Source organism: Somniosus microcephalus, chromosome 2, assembly GCF_052327205.1.
Source record: "Somniosus microcephalus isolate GS21.2 chromosome 2, FLI_Smic_1.0, whole genome shotgun sequence".
NCBI lineage: Eukaryota > Metazoa > Chordata > Chondrichthyes > Squaliformes > Somniosidae > Somniosus > Somniosus microcephalus.
Genome location: NC_140988.1, coordinates 22,240,828 through 22,260,519, shown reverse-complemented (window position 1 = coordinate 22,260,519; position 19,692 = coordinate 22,240,828). Strand labels below are relative to the sequence as shown.

Genomic DNA, 19,692 nt, shown 5'->3' with positions numbered 1-19,692 from the left:
TTTACCATTCCCATTTGCAACATTTTCACAGCATGTTCTTTCAATTCCTTCCTCCCCTCCTAAACCCCCCCCCCCCGCCCCCCCCCAGTCTCTGCACCTGCTTAATATCTGTTACATTTCCAGCTTTTTCCAGTTCTGATGAAGGGTCCCAGACCTGAAACATTAACTCTGTTTCTCTCTCCACGGATGCTGCCTGGCCTGCTGAATATTTCCAGCATTTTCTGTTGTTATTTCAGATTTCCAGCATCTGCAGTATTTTGCTATTATATCTAATTTTGGACTCCCTCACCAGAGGAAATAGTTTCTATCTACCCTATCAAATCCTTTAATCATCTTAAACACCTCAATTAGATCACCCACAATTAACAATTGTTATGCCCACAATCAATGCGGATTCATACCATTTCATCTGCCAGGATACCGTTAATGCCATTCTCATATAAAGAAATCAGCCAATTCAGTCCACGGATCTGGTAGTCCCTGAGTTTCCCGCTTTTTACATCTGTGGAAGAGATCCCAAACATTTAGAGCCTGCAACCATTGCAAGAGTTTGCACAAAACACAGTTTAAGTGGATATGAAATCATTGCCATGACCAAAAAAAAAGTATTACTGGATCAGGAACCATTTAACTGAAAGCATCCATGACAAGCTCGAGACAACAAAAAGCGAGAAGCTCAATCAAATCGGTATCAGGATTTCAACGCTTGGATAACGAATGTTAGCATTCAGGCGTGGACTCCAAAACAAAGATGGTGCATATTCCACTGACAGACTACCACCATTGTACAGCAGCTAGATTGAACGCTAAATACGAGGCCAAATAACAGAGACATGAACAGTTAGACAGAGTACATAAACTTCATTAAGACAGGGATGTGTAGGGTGGGAGAGGAAAACTAGTTTGTGTAGTCTTGGTTTCTTTGTAAGCGATCTTATATAGTTACAGGAAGACTTTTTAAATAACGTACAGTTGGAGAAATGCCTTCTTGGAAGAACAGATCATTCAGCTCACTTTTTGGTAGGATTATGAGGAACGGATTACATGATCCTCAACTTCCAAAGGAGAGCAAGCTACACATGCATAAGTGATAAAATAACCCAATTATTCCTCGTGAAAATATTGGTTCATCTATTTTAATTTGACCCAGACTAATGTGAAGACTTCATCCTTTTGCTGGCTGCTAGGGCCCTCTGCAAAATAAATTGGAGCAGTTTCAACTTGTGAGCACTGGCCGAGAGTGCAAAGCTGAGCAAAAGATGCCACTGAGGCCTGGGCGAGAGGCTGGTATATGAAGCAGGCATTTCATACTGGCATAGGGTAATCTTTGAGCGTTACTCTGCATTTTATTCATGCTGAACTTGACCTCAAAAAGCTCAATATCGACAATGAATATCCAGTCACAAGTCAGAAAATTTTAAAACGTTGCGATCACAAATTAGACTGGAGTGAGTCCGTGGCCTCCGTCACCATTAGCAGATTGCCAAAAGGGGTCTTTTTTGATGGAACAATGAATGCAGCCAATAAAGCCGAAAGAATGGTTTTGGTTTTAAGATCTAAATTACAGCAGTCTCAAATGTCCCATGAGTAGTTTTGACAAACATCGAATGCTGCAAATCGATGAAGGGTGACCAAAAAAAAAATATGTAAAAGCAACTGGGCAAAAGTAGTGAAAACTCTGAGCTACATTAACGCATGTATGAATTAATGAATAAAATGGCTTTACATACATGATGGGGATTCTTCAAACCTTGTGCAGACATTGGTTGTCTTGCTGTTTTCTGACAGTAGTTCTTCATCCTCTTCCTGTTCTGTACGGCGATGCCGATAACTAAGAATTAAAAGTGAATTGTTTTGTGCAAGGAGTCACCGTTATAGTCTAACCCGTTTTAAGTGAGATGCTACTACTGCCGCTTTCAAATCTGCAGCCACGTCAGAATAAACGGCACCGTACAAAATTTCTAGGAGAGGAGATTGTGCGTTAACTTTGCAGTCAAGTTTAGCACATATATGGTGCATTACTAAGCTAAGACTCAAAACATGCAATTAATGCAGATGGTCACTTTTTTAAAATTTAAAGCCAATCCCAAATCTAAATAATTTTGAAATCTAATGTTATTCAAATACTTGCACTCTTCCAAGCCCATGGCAGACTACAAGGTGTATTAGTATTATTAATTTAAAAAAGTTATTTACAACATGTATAAACTTTTTAAACTCTATTTCTGTGCCAATCGATCAGTCAACCAGTGTGTCAGCATGCTCTGCGATCACTCATGTGACAAGTTTAAAGAATTGCAGTGTTTTTATACAGGTTGAGAGAAATTCTATGTCTATTATATTATTAAAAGTGCAAGATATTGAACACTAGGTGAACATGATGCCATTCCAACTTTTAAAAACATAGAAAGAGTAGGGCATGTAGCCCTTTGCACCTGTTCAGACATTCAATTAGATCATGGCTGATCTGTACCTCAACTCCAGTTACCTGCCGTTGCTCTATATCTCTAGATACTGTACCCAACAAAAATCTATTGATCTCAGTTCAAGAAAATTTCAATTCACCCAGTATCCAGTCTTTTGGGGCAGAGAGTTCCACATTTCCACTACCTATTGTGTGAAGTGGTCCCCGATTTCACTCCTAAATGGCCGAGCTCTAATTTTAAGATTATGCCCTCTTGCTCTGGATTCCCCCACCAGAGGAAATAGTTTCTCTGTGTCTATCCTATCAGATCCCTTAATCATTTTAAACACCTCAATTAGTTCAGCCCTCAAACTTCTAAGATCAATGGAATACAAACCAAGTTTATGCAATCTGTCCTCATAATTTATCATTAAGGCCTGGTATTATTTTGGTGAATCTGCACTGCACCCCCTCCCAAGGCCAATATATCTTTCGAGGTTCGGTGCCCAAAACCAAAGGCAGTACTCCAGATGGGGTCTGACCAAGGCTCTGCACAACTTCCTCACTTCTGTATTCCAATCCCCTCGAGATAAAGGCCAGATTTCCTTTCACCTTTTTGATTACTTTTTCTACATGTGCAGCATTATTTGGTGATTTGTGTACACGGACACCCAAATCCCTTTGCTCCTCCACAGCGCCTAATCCCTCACCATTTAGAAAATACTCTGATTTGTCTTTCACGGATCCAAAGTGGATGGCTTCACACTTCGACCTCCATCTGCCATAGTTTTACCCACTCATTGGTCTATGACCCTTTGCAACTTCCTCCTACGATCCACACAACCTACGGTGCCTCCTAACGTAGTCTCATCTGCAAACTTGGATGAAGGAATAGATATCCAAGTTATTGATATACATGGTGAAAAGCTGAGGCCCAAAAGCGCAAGAAGAAATAAAAGCTCTATTTCCACCATTCTAACGTGATCAAACATTAACACGTTTTGCCTTTCAAATATGAAGAATGCTTTCCAAGTTGGAATCGCAGAGAATCTGCATCTTGAATTAAAAAAAACATTGCCTGTAATATATCTTACTCTCCAACCGACAGAAGAGTCTGTTTTTCATCTTTCTTTACGCGAGGGCGTCCAGGTTTCATCTTTAAAGGCGAAGTTGGAGTCTTCTGTGCAGCGGGTTGGATAAAGTGGGCAAAAAGTTCAGTTTGCTGCAGCAGATAATCAAATCGATTTGCCCTGTCTGCTTTCTGCCAACCAAAAGAAGAAGAAGAAGAAATGCTTGTGTTAAACAAAGAAGAAAGTGAGGCAAGGTGAATCAAAGTGGGATCACTGTGCAAGCATTTTGCAATTAATCTACAGTCAAAGGGAACTGTTCTTCTTGCTGGGACATGCACATTTGTTTTTAATGATAAAATACCACATTTTTAGAAAGGTCAGCTTTTCGTTAAAAAATCATATGCATTCAGCTGATATTAGTGGCATATTTGGTAAATTGGACAACCATGCAACTTTTTGGTGAGGGTTCAGCGATGAATAAAAGCAGCCATTTCTTATGTGGTGCTATTAAATCATCCACATCATAGCCATCAATATTTCACTTTGTGTTAAGTCAGCTCAAAAATGCTCTCTTCAAACACAACCCATGTTTGGAAGGAGAACAATCTATAAATTATAGAACCATAGAATGGTTACAGCATGGAAGGCGGCCATTCAGCCCATCGAGCCCGCGCTGGCTTCTTCAAAATCACTTCAGCTAGTCTCACTCCCCCGCCCTTTCCCCGTAGCCCCGCAAATTTCTTTCCTTCAGCTATTTCTCCAACTCACTATTGAAAGCCGTGATTGAATCTGCTTCCACCACCCTTTCAGTCAGTGCATTCCAAATCTTAACCACTCGCTGTGTAAAAAGTTTCTTACGTCGCCTTTGGTTCTTTTGCCAATCACCTTAAATCTGTGTCCTCTGGTTCTCGACCCTTCTGCCAATGGGAACAGTTTCCCTCTATCTAGACCGCTCATGATTTTGGACACCTCTATCAAATCTCCTCTCAACCTTCTCTGCTCCAAGGAGAACCACCCCAGCTTCTCCAGTCGATCAACAGAACTGAAGTCCCTCATTCCTGGAATCATTCTCGTAAATCTTTTCTGCACCCTCTCTAAGGCCTTCACATCCTTCCTAAAGTGTGGTGCCCAGAACTGGACACGGTACTCCAGTTGGGGCTGAACCAGTGTTTTATACAGGTTCATCATAATTTCCACACTTTCGTACTCTCTACCTCTATTCATGAAGCCCAGGATCCCGTAAGCCTTTTTAACTGCTTCTCAACCTGCCCTGCCACCTTCAGCGATTTGTGCACACATTCACCCAGGTCTCTCTGTTCGTGCACCCCCTTCAGGATTGTACCATTTAGTTTATATGTCCTCTTCTCATTCTTCTTACCAAAATGTATCACTTCACACTTTTCTGCGTTAAATTTCATCTGCCACGTGTCCGCCCATTTCACCAGTCTGTCTATGACTTCCTGAAGTCTATCACTCTCCTCCTCGCTGTTCACTCTATTTCCAAGTTTTGTCTCATCTGTAAATTTTGAAATCGTGCCCTGTACACCCACGTCCAAGTCATTAATATATATCAAGAAAAGCAGTGGTCCTAGAACCGACCCCTGGGGAACACCACTGTATACCTTCCTCCAGTCCGAAAAAATAACCATTCACCACTACTCTCTGTTTCCTATCACTTAGCCAATTCCGTATCCACGCTGCCACTGTTCCTTTCATTCCACGGGCTTCAACTTTGCCGGCAACTCTATTATGTGGCACTTTGTCGAACGCCTTTTGGAAATCCATGTACACTACATCAACTGCATTACCCTCATCAACCCTCTATTACCTCAAAGAACTCAATCAAGTTAGTATGATTATATTTCTTTTTTTTATAAAAAGGGCTAGATCAAGTAGACATAATACAAAAAATACAATACGTCCATTGTGCTTTACTGAACTCCTGGTGACAATACAACTTACCCATGACAGACATATTTCTTTCAACCCTACGTACAAGATAACACACAACAAACAAAGATCCCGTTAGTAATGATCCCATTAAGCTGTGCGGCCGCGCAGAAATCTGGAGGTCCCGTGCAGGCTGCTCGACGGCTTTATAATGGAAAAAACCGTGCAGGCGTGATAAATTTGAATGGGCTGCGCAGCCCGTTAAAGGGTCCGCGCGCACAAAAAAAATTAGCAGGAACATTAGCACTTTTAAAATCGAATATATAAGCCAACCTCAAATTTACAAGTGTTCATGATTAACTCACTATGAACGCATTGAATATACAGTTTATACTTTAAGTGGAATGTTGTGCAAAACTAAACTAGAAGCTACTACAGGAAAAAGGAGGTGCTTGGTGGTTAATGTTTTGAGGGAAGAACAGCCATCAGCCTTGAGCCATGAGCCTACATCCTCCTCAATGTAGTTGAAATAGTTGTTTAACAGTTAATAACCACTATTCCATACCACTTCCACAGGTTCGACAACATAGCTCCATTTGCTCAGAGGATTCAGCAAAACCAAAACAAGAGAATGTCCAAGATTGTGTCGTGGCTTAAAAGTCACAAACAAGTGCAATCTTGTGTAATGAAACGCCCCACATTAGGGAATATTTATACACAGTTGAGTAATGTTAAAGAAAAACATTGCTGGCTTGTACAGTCCACAACTGCACTTATTTCACCCTACAAAATGGAGGATCAGATAGGAAGTGCTGCAATATAAACAGGACACCAGAACTTTGTTTAACTCAAAACATCACAGCACAATGGGGGGGCGGGGGGAGAAACTGGTCAAGATTTATTTTATGCATTATAGGAAACTTTGGTTTATCCAGAGGTTATCTGTCCGGAATGCTCGATCCACCGGCAAAAATCAGGAGCCGTTTCGTTAGTTTTTTTTTCTTTTCGTTGCTTTTTTTTCCAACCAGTCAGGCTCTGCAAGGTCTCGCTGAAGCTGTTGCTAAGCTACAGAGACGCTTGCAAAGTATGGCCGACTGTTTAGAAGCTGTTGAACAGGGTTTGTTGCCAGATACGGAGCTTAAAAGCTCCGTATGTTTCAACATTAGCGCTGGTTTGTCCGGCAGTTTTGATGGGACGGCAACAGCTTGGTCCAGTCGGTGCCGGATATCACAAAGTTTCCTGTATTAGAGTTTCCTCAATTAGGCCAAATTATCTTAAAATATAATTAAAACATTATTACAAACATACAAGTTTAAAATTCACATTAGCAGTCATGTTTATACTGTACTCACTAGGTTCTTACAACTAGGCATACTGAAAGAAAAAAAATGCACATCATGGCCTGTGGTTCAAATGTTGCCCCAATATATTTTTTAATTATTCAGCACAGTTGACTGTCCTGTGGTTCTAAGAGACTGGGAAGGATATTTCAAGTCATCACATCAAAACCACCAACAGGCAGAGGAAAAGTCTAAGATGTAGCACAGTGACCTCTACTTACTCACAAGCAATGTTCCCTCTACTTGTTTTCTGTGTGCGGTCCCTTTAACTGGCTGCATAGCCCATTCAAATTTCTGCACATGCGCGAGTTCTCCAGAGTAAAAGCCTGTGGGCGGCCTGCATGGGACCTCCAGACCACTGCGCAGCTTAACGGGAAAGTTTCTCACAAGTAAGCACGCAGTGCAATGTTTGAATTATAGTTACAACATTATTGTACATTTTTAGGCAGTTGCCACGCCTGATCCAACAACATTTTGATCCTTCAGTAAGCTGGAGATATTCAGGTTATCCAACATTGAATAATGCACGTCACTGCACCTGCCAATACCAGCTCTGCACAAGTTACACTCCTCATGCGTGCTCACCATTGAGTTTCTACACTAGTACTCCAAGTTATGATCTTACAAATGTATTGAATTCAGAAGTCAGAATACTGAAATTCCTTCTGAGGGAATTTAGGTTGAATACTGCAAGCTATCACACTGCTGAAGATTAAATGGATGCCTTCTCTAAAAGATGGAGCAGTAGGGCTGAAAGTTTTAAAACAAAAATGGTCACAAGAACAGCATCCTTATGTAACAAGAGGCAAATCTTATGTACCTTTTTTTTTTGGAGGGGGCCAGTGAAATATTTGAATTTTTTTCTCCAGGTACAGGTTAGAGAGAGGTTATCAGTTGGTCATTGAAGATGAGATAATTAAAGGACACCTGATAAATTCTAATGTGGTAATTACTTGATTCTAAATTAAAGGGACATGTAATGCAAGAGGCTCTCCATATATTCAAGTATTGCGATAATACGTACATACAAGTGAAAGTAATTTCAACAAGTGTTTCCTTTATTGTCTTTACCATTTTCTCTTCATAGGCAGGATCCTCTTCTTTAACCTCTGGTCTAGGCATTTTGAATATAAACGCTGTATCAATACTTTCCATCTAGTGGAGAGAACATTACATTAACAGTCAATAGGCTCACAAGAAACAATGATTTGCAGAGTACACAATTATTCAACCTGAATTACCATCTGATATTTCAGGAATAATGTAAACAAAGGCACCAGTTATAATGTCATTGAGATGCTGCAAGTACATTACATCAGGTTTTAGAGACATGGCCAATGCCATTTGGAACTGAGGGAATATTCTCACTCATTTTAAAATAGGCAAAGTAGCTTACCAGTTTGCCGGAGAAAAAAATGTAGATAAAGACGTTAAAATTGGCTTTTGTCTCTATTTTGCCAAAGTCTTGATCTTAACCACACCAAATGTAGAGGAAAGAAATACGAAATCACAATAGACATCTCCCAAGGGTTTAACTTATCTCTGTGGCCAACTGCTACTGACCTAGCGTGTTAGGTCCAAAACTACAGGAAACTTTGTGCTATCCGGCACCGACGGGACCGAGCTACTGCTGATTTTTTAAAAGCTCCGGATGCCTGAGCGGGTTATCTACCCAGGCTATTTTTAACAAAGAAAAATTTAAAAATCAAGAAATGTGCAATATACAGTAATTGGGTACTGTACTCACCTACAGAATGTTGTGTTAAATGGATGGTGAAAGATACTTGATTAAGTACAGTACTGCCAGTTGATGGTAATCCATAACTCTATTAACTTAACAGTAAAACAAAACTTATAAACGACTTAACAGTACTGTAAAACAAATCTTATAAATGACTGTGCAGTGCACCAAAACTTAAACGACTACAGTACAGTATAAAGTACTGTACGGTGGTTGACTGTACACTTATTCCAAGACAACTATTTCATCAGGAATATCCATGCCAGCTGGGTCATCAGGATCATGCACTTCAACAGATTCTTCTGGCACTTCCACTGCTCCAACTCTTTTGGAAGGTTTCTTAAACATGTTCCGGATGTCTGCTTGCTTCGTGGATGCTTGCCTTTTTTGTAGAAAGTTGGAATGCAGAACATGGAGCTGCATAAGTTCTTGGGCAGAATAGCAAGAATGGCTTTCAGCAAATATAAGTAATCCTTCAAAATATTCTGCAGCTTTAGCCCAAGAAACCTTGCTCACTTCATAAATCTCATCCTCGTCAGTTTCCATCACACTTTCCTTTTTTTTCCTTTGGATTCAAAACATTCTCCATTATTTCATCATCACTTAGCGAATGCACAACAGCAACTTCTCTATCTGCATCAACCCACTGCTGAATATCACATTCACTGAGGTGACGTAGAGGGTTTGCTGGGCCTACATCATTCACCATGTCAGCCATTTCCATTACTGCAGTCTTCCGCAGACGAAGATTGAACCCATGAAATTCCTCCTCTGAAGAAGAACCTTCAGCAAACATTACAGAAGGCAACAATTTGCACCAGGCTTGTCTCAAAGTGTGACCTTTCACCAATTTCCAGGAACATGCAACATTAAAGATGGCATCTTTAAGATTGTATGCCTTCTGAAATGCATGTATACCTGTATTGTCATCTTGGCTTATCAGTTTACGTAGGAAGTCTTTCTTGTAACGACACTTGAGATTTTGGATAACGCCCTGGTCCATGGGTTGTATGAGAGAAGTTACATTTGGTGGCAAATAAATGGTGAAAATATTTCCCGAAACCAACTTTGATTTATGCGGATGGGCTCTACAATTATCAAGCAATAAAATGCATTTGCTATCTTCAGGTTTCCCTATTCTACAGAAATGTCCCCTCACAGATGGAACAAGAGTATGATGGAACCAATTTGAAAAGATTTCCTTATCCATCCAAGCATTTGTTTGAGCTTCGTACTCAGCAGGTAAGCGCTTCACATTCTTAAATGCACGGGGATTTTTATACTTCCCAATGACGAGAAGTTTAACCCGGTGTGATCCTGCAGCGTTCGCACATGTTAGCAGTTACACGATCCTTATTTTTCTTGTAACCTGCAGCATTAGTCTCACTAGCCCCAGCAAGCATTGATTCTGGCAAAAACCTCCAAAATAAGCCAGTTTCATCGGCATTGTATATCTGTGCTGGCGACAAATTATGTTGCTTCACAATCTGATTGAAATATTCGCAGTATTCTTCTGCGGCGTCGTGATCAGCTGATTTCTTCTCCCCGGAAACATCGAGTCGTCGTATCCCATGCCGTGCCTTGAAGCATGATAGCCATCCATCAGAGAAAGCACACTTCTCAGTGAGCTCCATCTTTGCATAGAAATCCTTCCCTTTCTCGATTAGCATGGGTCCGGAAAGCAGAACACCCTCTGAATGCTTCAGACAAAACCACTCAAAGCACGGTATCCAGCTCTTCAAGCTTAGGCTTATGAAGCGTGTGCCGTTTCTCTACACTGTTAGGTGTCTCCGAGCTTGCATAAAACTTGAGCAGCTTATCCTTCTGCGCTTTGATGTCGTACATTGTTGACAAACCGATTTTGAATTCATTCATAATATGTGCACGCTTCGCTCCCAATTCTAGTCGTTTACATATATCTATTTTCTGCTTTAAAGTTAACACCACTCTCTTCCTTTAGGTTGGATGATCTTTTGGGATTTCCATAATTCAACCCAATGAGTTGTAACAACGTTGGAGAAACACAGTACTGGAACCCTGAAAAATGACTGATCAGAAGAGGCTATCCGGCAGCATGGGAGAGTGAGACTCCACATGCAGGGTTTGTGAGGTGTTCCGACTTCCGATAGCGCCAAGAGGCCGAGTAGTGGCAGTTTGGAGAACTACCCCCACTGACGAACTCGGCAACCGTTGGAGACTCGGACTCGTAATTGCCGGTTACTGAGGTGCGGTTTTCGGAGCGCGATTTTGCCGGTAGCTCGAGAATGCCGGATTCCTGACCTCCGGATAGCACAAAGTTTCCTGTATTTTGTCATTGCATAGATTACATTACATGGAATGCACAGCACAGAAACAGGTCATTTGGTCCAACTGGTCTGTGCATATCTCTATTAGGTCACCTCTCAGCCATCTCTTTTCTAGAGAAAATAGCCCCAGCCTGTTCAGGCTTTCACGATCACTTCTAGTTTCATTCTTGTGAATCTTTTAAAAAAAAAAAAAAAACATTCTCTAGTGTCTCTGTATCCTTGTCATAATATGGAGACCAGAGCTGTGTACAGTACTACAAGGGGTGGTCTAACCACCACCAACAACTTGCATTTATATAGCAGCTTTAATGTAGTACAACATCCCAAAATTCTTCACAGGAGCGTTAACTGTTAGCTGTGGCTCAGTGGGTAGCACACTCGCCTCTGAGTCAGAAGTTTGTGGGTTCAAGTCCCACTCCAGGGACTTGAGCACAAAAATCTCGGCTGACACTCCAATGCAGTACTGAGGGAGTGCTGTCTTTCGGATGAGATGTTAAACCGAGGCCCTGCCTACCCTCTCAGGTGGATGTAAAAGATCCTATGACACTCTTTCGAAAAAGAGCAGGGGAGTTCTCCCCGGTGCCCTGGCCAATATTTATCCCTCAATCAACTTCACTCAAAAACAGATTATCTGGCCATTATCACATTGCTGTTTGTGGGAGCTTGCTGTGTGCAAATTGGCTGCCGCGTTTCCTACATTACAACAGTGACTGCACTTCAAAAAGTACTTCATTGGCTGTAAAGCGCTTTGGGATGTCCGGTGGTCATGAAAGGTGCGATATAAATGCAAGTCTTTTTAAAAAAAATCAAACTATATTTGACACCATTTGAGCAACATAAGAAAATATTAGGACAGGTGTGGTCAAAGAGGTAGGTTCTAAGGAACATCATAAAGGAGAGAGTGGTAGAGAGGCAGAGAGCATTAGGGAGGGGATTCCAGAGCTTAGGGACTAGGCAGCTGAAGGCACGGCCGCAAACGGTGTTGCGATTAAAACCAGGGATGCGCAACAGGCCAGAATTGGAGGAGCGCAGAGATCTCGGAGGGCTGTAGGAGGTTACATAGGTAGAGAGGGGTGAAGCCATGGAGGGATCTGAAAACAAGAATGAGAATATTAAAATCGAGGCGTTGCTGGACCGGGAGCCAATGTAGGTCAGCGAGCACAGGGGGTGATGGGTGAACGGGACTCGGTGCGAGTTAGGATACGGGCAGCAGAGTTTTGGATGAGCTGAAGTTTATGGAGGGTGGAAGATGGGAGGTTGGCCAGGAGTGCGTTGGAATCGTCAGGTCCAGAGGTAACAAAGGCACGGATATGGGTTTCAGCAGCTGATGCGTTGAGGCAGGGTCGGAGACAGGCGATGTTACGTAGGTGGAAGTAGGCAGTTTTGGTGATGGAGCGGATATGTGGTAGGAAGCTCATCCGAGAGTCAAATAGGACTCCAAGGTTGCGTACGGTCTGGTTCAGCCACAGACATTGGCCAGGTAGCGGGATGAAGCCGCTGGCTAGGGAACGGAGTTCGTGGCTCTTCCCAATATTTAGTTGGAGGAAATCTCTGCTCATCCAGTACTGGATGTAGGACAAGCAGCGTAACAAATCAGAGACAGTGGAGGGGTCGAGAGAGGTGGTGGTGGTGAGGTAGAGCTGGGTGTCGTCAGCGTACATGTAGAACCTGACATTTCTCATCTCCTCAGCGACATGCGAAAACTAAGAGGGGGCCAAGGATAGACCCTTGTGAGACTCCAGAGGGACTGGTGCGGGAAACATAGAAGATAGGAGCAGGAGTAGGCCATTCGGCCCCTTGAGCCTGCTCCGCCATTCAATGAGATCATGGCTGATCATCCAAATTCAGTACCCTGTTCCTGCCTTCTCTCCATATCCCTTGATCCCTTTAGCCTTAAGAAATATATCTAACTCCTTCTTGAATATATTTAACGAATTGGCCTCTACTGCCTTCTGTGGTAGAGAATTCCACAGGTTCACCACTCTCTGGGTGAAGAAATTCCTCATCTCAGTCCTAAATGGCTTACCCCTTATCCTTAGACTGTGACCCCTGGTTCTGGACTCCCCCGCCATCGGGAACATCCTTCCTGCATCTAGTCTGTCTAGTCCTGTTAGAATTTTATAAGTTTCAATGAGATCCCCTCTCATTTTTCTAAACTCCAGTGAGTATAAGCCCAATCGACCCAATCTCTCCTCATACGTCATTCCTGCCATCCCAGGTATCAGTCTGGTGAATCTTCGCTGCACTCCCTCCATGGCAAGAACATCCTTCCTCAGATAAGACGACCAAAACTGCACACGATACTCAAGGTGTGGTCTCACCAAGGCCCTGTACAACTGCAGCAAGATATCCTTGTTCCTGTACTCGAACCCTCTCGCTACAAAGGCCAACATACCATTTGCCTTCTTAACCGCCTGCTGCACCTGCATGCTTACCTTCAGCGAGAAGGGAAGAGAAGCCATTGCAGGCGACTCTCTGCCTACAACTGGACAGATAAGTATGGAACTCGGCAAGGACAGTCCCATCCAGCTGAGCGAGAGGAGCGGTGTGGAGGATGGAGTGGTCAACCATGCCAAAGGCTGCAGACAGGTCAAGAACGATGAGGAGGGATAGTTTACCACGATCATAGTCACATAGGATATCCTGTGTGACTTTGAGAAGGGCCGTTTCAGTGCTGTGGCAGGGGCTGAATCCTGATTGGAGGAGTTCAAGCATGGAGTTGTGGGAAAGATGGGCATGGATTTGGGAGGCAACAGCACATTCAAGGATTTGAGGGGAGAGGGAGGTTGGAGATGGGGGACTGGTTTGCAAGGACAGAGGGGTCAAGGGTGGGTTTTTTGAGGAGGGAGTTGATGATGGCAGATTTGAAAGGGAGTGGGACAGTACCCAAGGAGTGGGAACCAGGAACAATATCAGTTAACTTGGGGGCTAGGAAGGGAGGTTGGGCAGTTTAGTGGGAATAGGGCCGAAGGAGCAGAGTTGGGTCTCATGGACAAGATGAGCTCAGAGAGGGCATGAGGGGAGCTGGGAGAGAAACTAGAGAAAGATGCGAGTTCAGGGATAGGGCATGGGGGAACCTTAAGGGAAGTTTGGCTTGGTGGGCTAGGGGAAGTGAAGGAAGAGGCAGCTGAATGGACGGTCTCAATCTTAGCGACAAAGAAGTCCAGGAGCTTCTTGCACTTGTTGGAGGCGGCAGGTTTAAAAAGACGGTTTGCAGTGGTGGAGAGGTCAGGGGTTATCGCCTTACATTCCAGGGTGCAAAGTTTATACAAGTTTAACATAACTTTTCTGGTTTTGAATTCGATCCATCTAGAAATGAACACTAGTGCTTGGTTTGCTATTTTTAAATGGTCTTATTAACATGTGTCACTACTTTTAAGTGATTTGTGTATCTGTACCCCTAGATTGCTTTGCTGCTCTACCTCATTTATCCGAGCAATATGTGGCCTCCTACCCAAGTACACTTCACATTTGTCTATATTGAAATTAATTTGCCAATTACTGGCCCAGTCTGCCAGTTTCCTCAGTATTAACTATAACCCCCAAATTGGTGCCTTCTGCAAATTTAGAAATTGTACTTCCACTTTTGAATCAGGATTCTATCGAGACAAAAGAAAACGGTCAGATCCCCAATAATCCATTACAGCACTACCTCCAGAGAATGACGAAACAGCAGACCTGCCTCCTGAACAAAGCACAGCTAAGTAGCTTTGGCTGCAGATAACATGGCCATTGGCTCACCCAGAAAGGCGAAACAATGTACCTTTTACATTGCTGACCAGCAGGGAAGGAAAGCAGGCAGGTGGGATGGCGACGTATTTGTGGATTCCAAACCGCAAGCTCTGGTTATTTCAGTGCTGCTCAACTAGCTCAGCAGAATAAATGGGTCAAATTCCAAATTGGAATTGGGCAATATTATGGAATAGTTTGCATTGGAAATGTTTCCACAACAAAAATGGGGCAATGAACTACTCAATGCTGATTAGAAATCATACTGGTCTTAGCTGTTGATCAAAATAAAAGCCTTGTACCCGCCCATTATGAAGTCATTCACTCACTATCTAGAAAAGGGCATTTAAGTCTCACCACATGAGAGCTCTTTGTAAAAAGTAACATCATCTGATGGACTACAACATTTTGTTACAGGGTTTAATTCATTCCATATGAAGCCATAATGCACACTCTCATATAAATGAGAAATTATTGATCTCATACCCTTGAAATAATTGCTGTCAATTTTATTGCATCTTTCTCCTTGGAGCCAGATTAACTTTTTAAACATGCAACAGTCTAGAGGCACATCAGATACCACATCAATCCAATGTAACTAGGAGCAATTACACATTACCTGGCAGAAAAGGGCAAACACACTTCAAATAACTCACATATACTCACTAGTTAGAGGGTTATGAGCAGATACAGTGTCAGTGCATTTCCTACAGAATATAGTAACTTTAAAAACCATAATCTTAATTTGAGAATGTGCATTTATATTACAACTCAACAGTGCTACAAGAAAATGTTCATTTCACAGCATAAATCCAAAGCAAGGGGACAGCCTAAAACAAAATAGTCCCATCCTGGATGCTCTGTCCTCAGGCAAAGCTCTTTGCATGTTGAATTTAATCTGTTTCCTGTCAGCTCAATTTCCAAGTATAAAAAGAAAGATGTACATTTATATAACGCCTTTCGCAACCACTGGACGTCCCAAAGCGCTTTACAGCCAATTAAGTAATTTTTTGAAGTGTTGTCACTGTTGTAATGTAGGAAAAGCAGCAGCCAATTTGCACACAGCAAGCTCCCACAAACAGCAATGTTTTAGTGACGTTGATTGAGGGATAAATATTGGCCAGGATAGTGGGGATAACTCCTCTGCTTTTCTTCAAAATAGCACCATGGGATCTTTTACATCCACCTGAGAGAGCAGACAGGGACTCGGTTTAACATCTCATCCGAAAGACATCACCTCCAACAGTGCAGCACTGGAGTGTCAGCCGAGCCAAGTCTCTGGATTGGGATAAAAGTATATTCAGATCCTTAAATATAAAAGTAGTCACAAATAAATAAGGAATTCAGGAGAAACTTCTTTACCCAGAGTGGAACTGGCTACAAAGAGCAGTTGAGACGAACAGCATAGATGCATTTAAAGGGGAAGCTAGATAAACATATGAGGGAGAAAGGAATAGGATATGTTGATGGCGTGAGATGAAGAGGAGGAGGGTGGGTGGAGCATCAATACTAGGATGGAGTGGTTGGGCGGAGTGGCCTGTGTGTGCGGTGAATTCTGTCTCAATCTCCCGCGAGTCTAACAGGCGAAATTAAACAAAGGGGGAAGAAGGAAGGCGCGCACTGAGCATGCGCGAGGCAACGACCGGCGCTTCCGCACCGCGCAACCGCCTCAGAGAGGGGGACCGGGAACCGCCCGGGGGCCCGGACCTCCCGCACCTGGGGTGGGGGGGGAGACCGAGAAACGCCCGGGGGCCCGGACCTCCCGCACCCAGGGTGGGGACTGGGAACCGCCCGGGGGCCCGGACCTCCCGCACCCGGGGTGGGGGGGACTGGGAACCGCCCGGGGGCCCGGACCTCCCGCACCCGGGGTGGGGGGAGACCGAGAAACGCCCGGGGGCCCGGACCTCCCGCACCCGGGGTGGGGGGAGACCGAGAAACGCCCGGGGGCCCGGACCTCCCGCACCCAGGGTGGGGACTGGGAACCGCCCGGGGGCCCGGACCTCCCGCACCCAGGGTGGGGGGGGGACTGGGAACCGCCCGGGGGCCCGGACCTCCCGCACCCGGGGGAGGGGGACCGAGAAGCGCCCGGGGCCCCGGACCTCCCGCACCCGGGGTGGGGGGACTGCGATAAATCGAGGGGGCGGGAGACCGGGCCGGGGGGAGGAATCAAACAGGGCCGTGCCGCGCGGGCGGACAAACGGCTGCTTTTGGAAGCCGACACGAGGCGGTAACCGGCGCCGAACCGACCGGGCTCGGGTTAAAGAGCCCCGAGATCAGAGCCCCCCGGGGGAAGGTGGGGTGGGTGGGATACCGAACTCCCAACACGGGGCCCGGGGATCACTCTCTCCTCCGGTAAATTCCATCCCCTCCTCGCCGCCGTCACTCACTCACCTTGGCCAGGGCTGGAGCCTGGGCTTCTGCCACGGGCGGCGCGCTCGCCTCCGCCACCGGTCCCACGGCCCGATCCGGTTCCGGCCTCTCCTCGGCTTCAGACATTTCCACTGCCGCCCTCAGCAGGTCGGATGAATTAAAAAGGGCTGATCGGACCTCTCTGCGCTGATTCACGGACGGTCGGTCGGTCGGTCGCCCGCCTCACGCTGCTGCCGCCACCCGGCTCCCTCAGCCGGCTTTTTCCCCCAAGGCAACTGGCTTAACCGCTACCCGCCGCCGCGCCAGCTCTCGCGAGATCTCTGCCTCAGCCCGCCGCCGTCAGCTCTCGCGAGATCTCTTCCCCAGCGGCGCCAGCTCTCGCGAGAACTTGCCCAGGCCGCCGCGCCTCCACTCCCCTGAAATCTCGCGAGATTGAGCCTTGCCCGCGCCGGGGGGGGGGGATTCGTCCAGACGCAGACCGGTATCGCGCGATCTCGTTCTCGGGCGGGGTTCGGTTCTTACTTTTGGTTTTGAATTGTTGCTGAGGAACAAGTTGGAACTCGGCGGGGGAGGGGAATGGCAGGGCAAGGAGGAATAAGAGAGGGGGAGATACAGGGGTTGAGGAGAGCAGAGGGAGAGGGCGGTTTGGAGCAGGAGCAGGGGGAGGGGAGACGAGACAAAGGGGATGGGGTTGAGGAGCAGAAGGATATGGAGAAACAAGGAGAGAGGGAGATAAAGGGAGCGAGATGGGGTGAGGAACTGGGAGTGAAGGAGATGAAGAGGGAGATGGGGTTGAAGGAGATGAAGGGAGGGAGATGGGGTTGAAGGAGGTGAAGGGAGGGAGATGGGGTTGAAGGAGGTGAAGGGAGGGAGATGGGGTTGAAGGAGGTGAAGGGAGGGAGATGGGGTTGAAGGAGGTGAAGGGAGGGAGATGGGGTTGAAGGAGGTGAAGGGAGGGAGATGGGGTTGGAGGAGGTGAAGGGAGGGAGATGGGGTTGGAGGAGATGAAGGGAGGGAGATGGGGTTGAAGGAGATGAAGGGAGGGAGATGGGGTTGAAGGAGATGAAGGGAGGGAGATGGGGTTGGAGGAGGTGAAGGGAGGGAGATGGGGTTGGAGGAGATGAAGGGAGGGAGATGGGGTTGGAGGAGGTGAAGGGAGGGAGATGGGGTTGGAGGAGGTGAAGGGAGGGAGATGGGGTTGGAGGAGGTGAAGGGAGGGAGATGGGGTTGAAGGAGATGAAGGGAGGGAGATGGGGTTGAAGGAGATGAAGGGAGGGAGATGGGGTTGGAGGAGGTGAAGGGAGGGAGATGGGGTTGGAGGAGATGAAGGGAGGGAGATGGGGTTGGAGGAGGTGAAGGGAGGGAGATGGGGTTGGAGGAGGTGAAGGGAGGGAGATGGGGTTGAAGGAGGTGAAGGGAGGGAGATGGGGTTGAAGGAGGTGAAGGGAGGGAGATGGGGTTGAGGGAGGTGAAGGGAGGGAGATGGGGTTGAGGGAGGTGAAGGGAGGGAGATGGGGTTGAGGGAGGTGAAGGGAGGGAGATGGGGTTGAGGGAGGTGAAGGGAGGGAGATGGGGTTGAGGGAGGTGAAGGGAGGGAGATGGGGTTGAAGGAGGTGAAGGGAGGGAGATGGGGGTGAAGGGAGGGAGATGGGGTTGAAGGAGGTGAAGGGAGGGAGATGGGGGTGAAGGGAGGGAGATGGGGGTGAAGGGAGGGAGATGGGGTTGAAGGAGGTGAAGGGAGGGAGATGGGGTTGAGGGAGGCGAAGGGAGGGAGATGGGGTTGAGGGAGGTGAAGGGAGGGAGATGGGGTTGAGGGAGGTGAAGGGAGGGAGATGGGGTTGAAGGAGGTGAAGGGAGGGAGATGGGGTTGAAGGAGGTGAAGGGAGGGAGATGGGGTTGGAGGAGGTGAAGGGAGGGAGATGGGGTTGGAGGAGGTGAAGGGAGGGAGATGGGGTTGGAGTAGGTGAAGGGAGCGAGATGGGGTTGAGGGAGGTGAAGGGAGGGAGATGGGGTTGAGGGAGGTGAAGGGAGGGAGATAGGGTTGAGGGAGGTGAAGGGAGGGAGATGGGGTTGAGGGAGGTGAAGGGAGGGAGATGGGGTTGAGGGAGGTGAAGGGAGGGAGATGGGGTTGAAGGAGGTGAAGGGAGGGAGATGGGGTTGAAGGAGGTGAAGGGAGGGAGATGGGGTTGAAGGAGGTGAAGGGAGGGAGATGGGGGTGAAGGGAGGGAGATGGGGGTGAAGGGAGGGAGATGGGGTTGAAGGAGGTGAAGGGAGGGAGATGGGGTTGAAGGAGGTGAAGGGAGGGAGATGGGGTTGAGGGAGGTGAAGGGAGCGAGATGGGGGTGTAGTAGGTGAAGGGAGGGAGATGGAGATGAAGGGAGCGAGATGGTGTTGAAGGAGGTGAAGGGAGGGAGATGGGGTTGAAGGAGGTGAAGGGAGGGAGATGGGGTTGAAGGAGGTGAACGGAGTGAGCTGGGGTTGAAGGAGGTGAAGGGAGCGAGATGGGGTTGAAGAAGGTGAAGGGAAGGAGATGGGGTTGAAGGAGGTGAAGGGAGGGAGATGGGGTTGAGGAACAGGGACAGGAGGAGACAGGGAGACAAAGTGAGAGGACAGGTAAGTGACACCTGGTCAATTCTGCATCTCCCTGGGATCAGTTATGGATCAGTTGTGATTTTTTTCTGAAATCAATTTTTCTGTACCTGTTTTGAATCAGTTGTACAGCTCTCTAGGATTAATCACAGATAAATAGATTTGGCCTGTAATTTTGCTAAACAATTACTTAACTAAACAATGATCCTGGAACATGAAAGATGTTTGGAGTAAGAATATTGAGGAGCTTGTC

General features: G+C 46.2%; 1 protein-coding gene across 2 annotated transcripts in view; it reads right to left on the bottom strand.

The window, feature by feature from the left end:
- The window catches only part of LOC147122590 (SWI/SNF-related matrix-associated actin-dependent regulator of chromatin subfamily A member 5), a 45,606-nt gene extending 28,430 nt beyond the window's left edge, over positions 1-17,176 (bottom strand). Inside the window, exons 1-5 of one of the 2 annotated variants that reach the window (XM_086007380.1) lie at positions 16,872-17,176; positions 7,776-7,859; positions 3,499-3,665; positions 1,731-1,831; positions 402-502 (exon numbers count right to left, since the gene is read on the bottom strand). In XM_086007380.1, the coding sequence (XP_085863506.1) occupies positions 402-502; positions 1,731-1,831; positions 3,499-3,665; positions 7,776-7,859; positions 16,872-16,976 (558 nt within the window). In that variant the 5' untranslated portion in view covers positions 16,977-17,176. The remainder of the gene's footprint in view (positions 1-401; positions 503-1,730; positions 1,832-3,498; positions 3,666-7,775; positions 7,860-16,871) is intronic. The other variant, XM_086007375.1, reaches the window with a different exon arrangement.
- Positions 17,177-19,692: the final 2,516 nt, after the last annotated feature.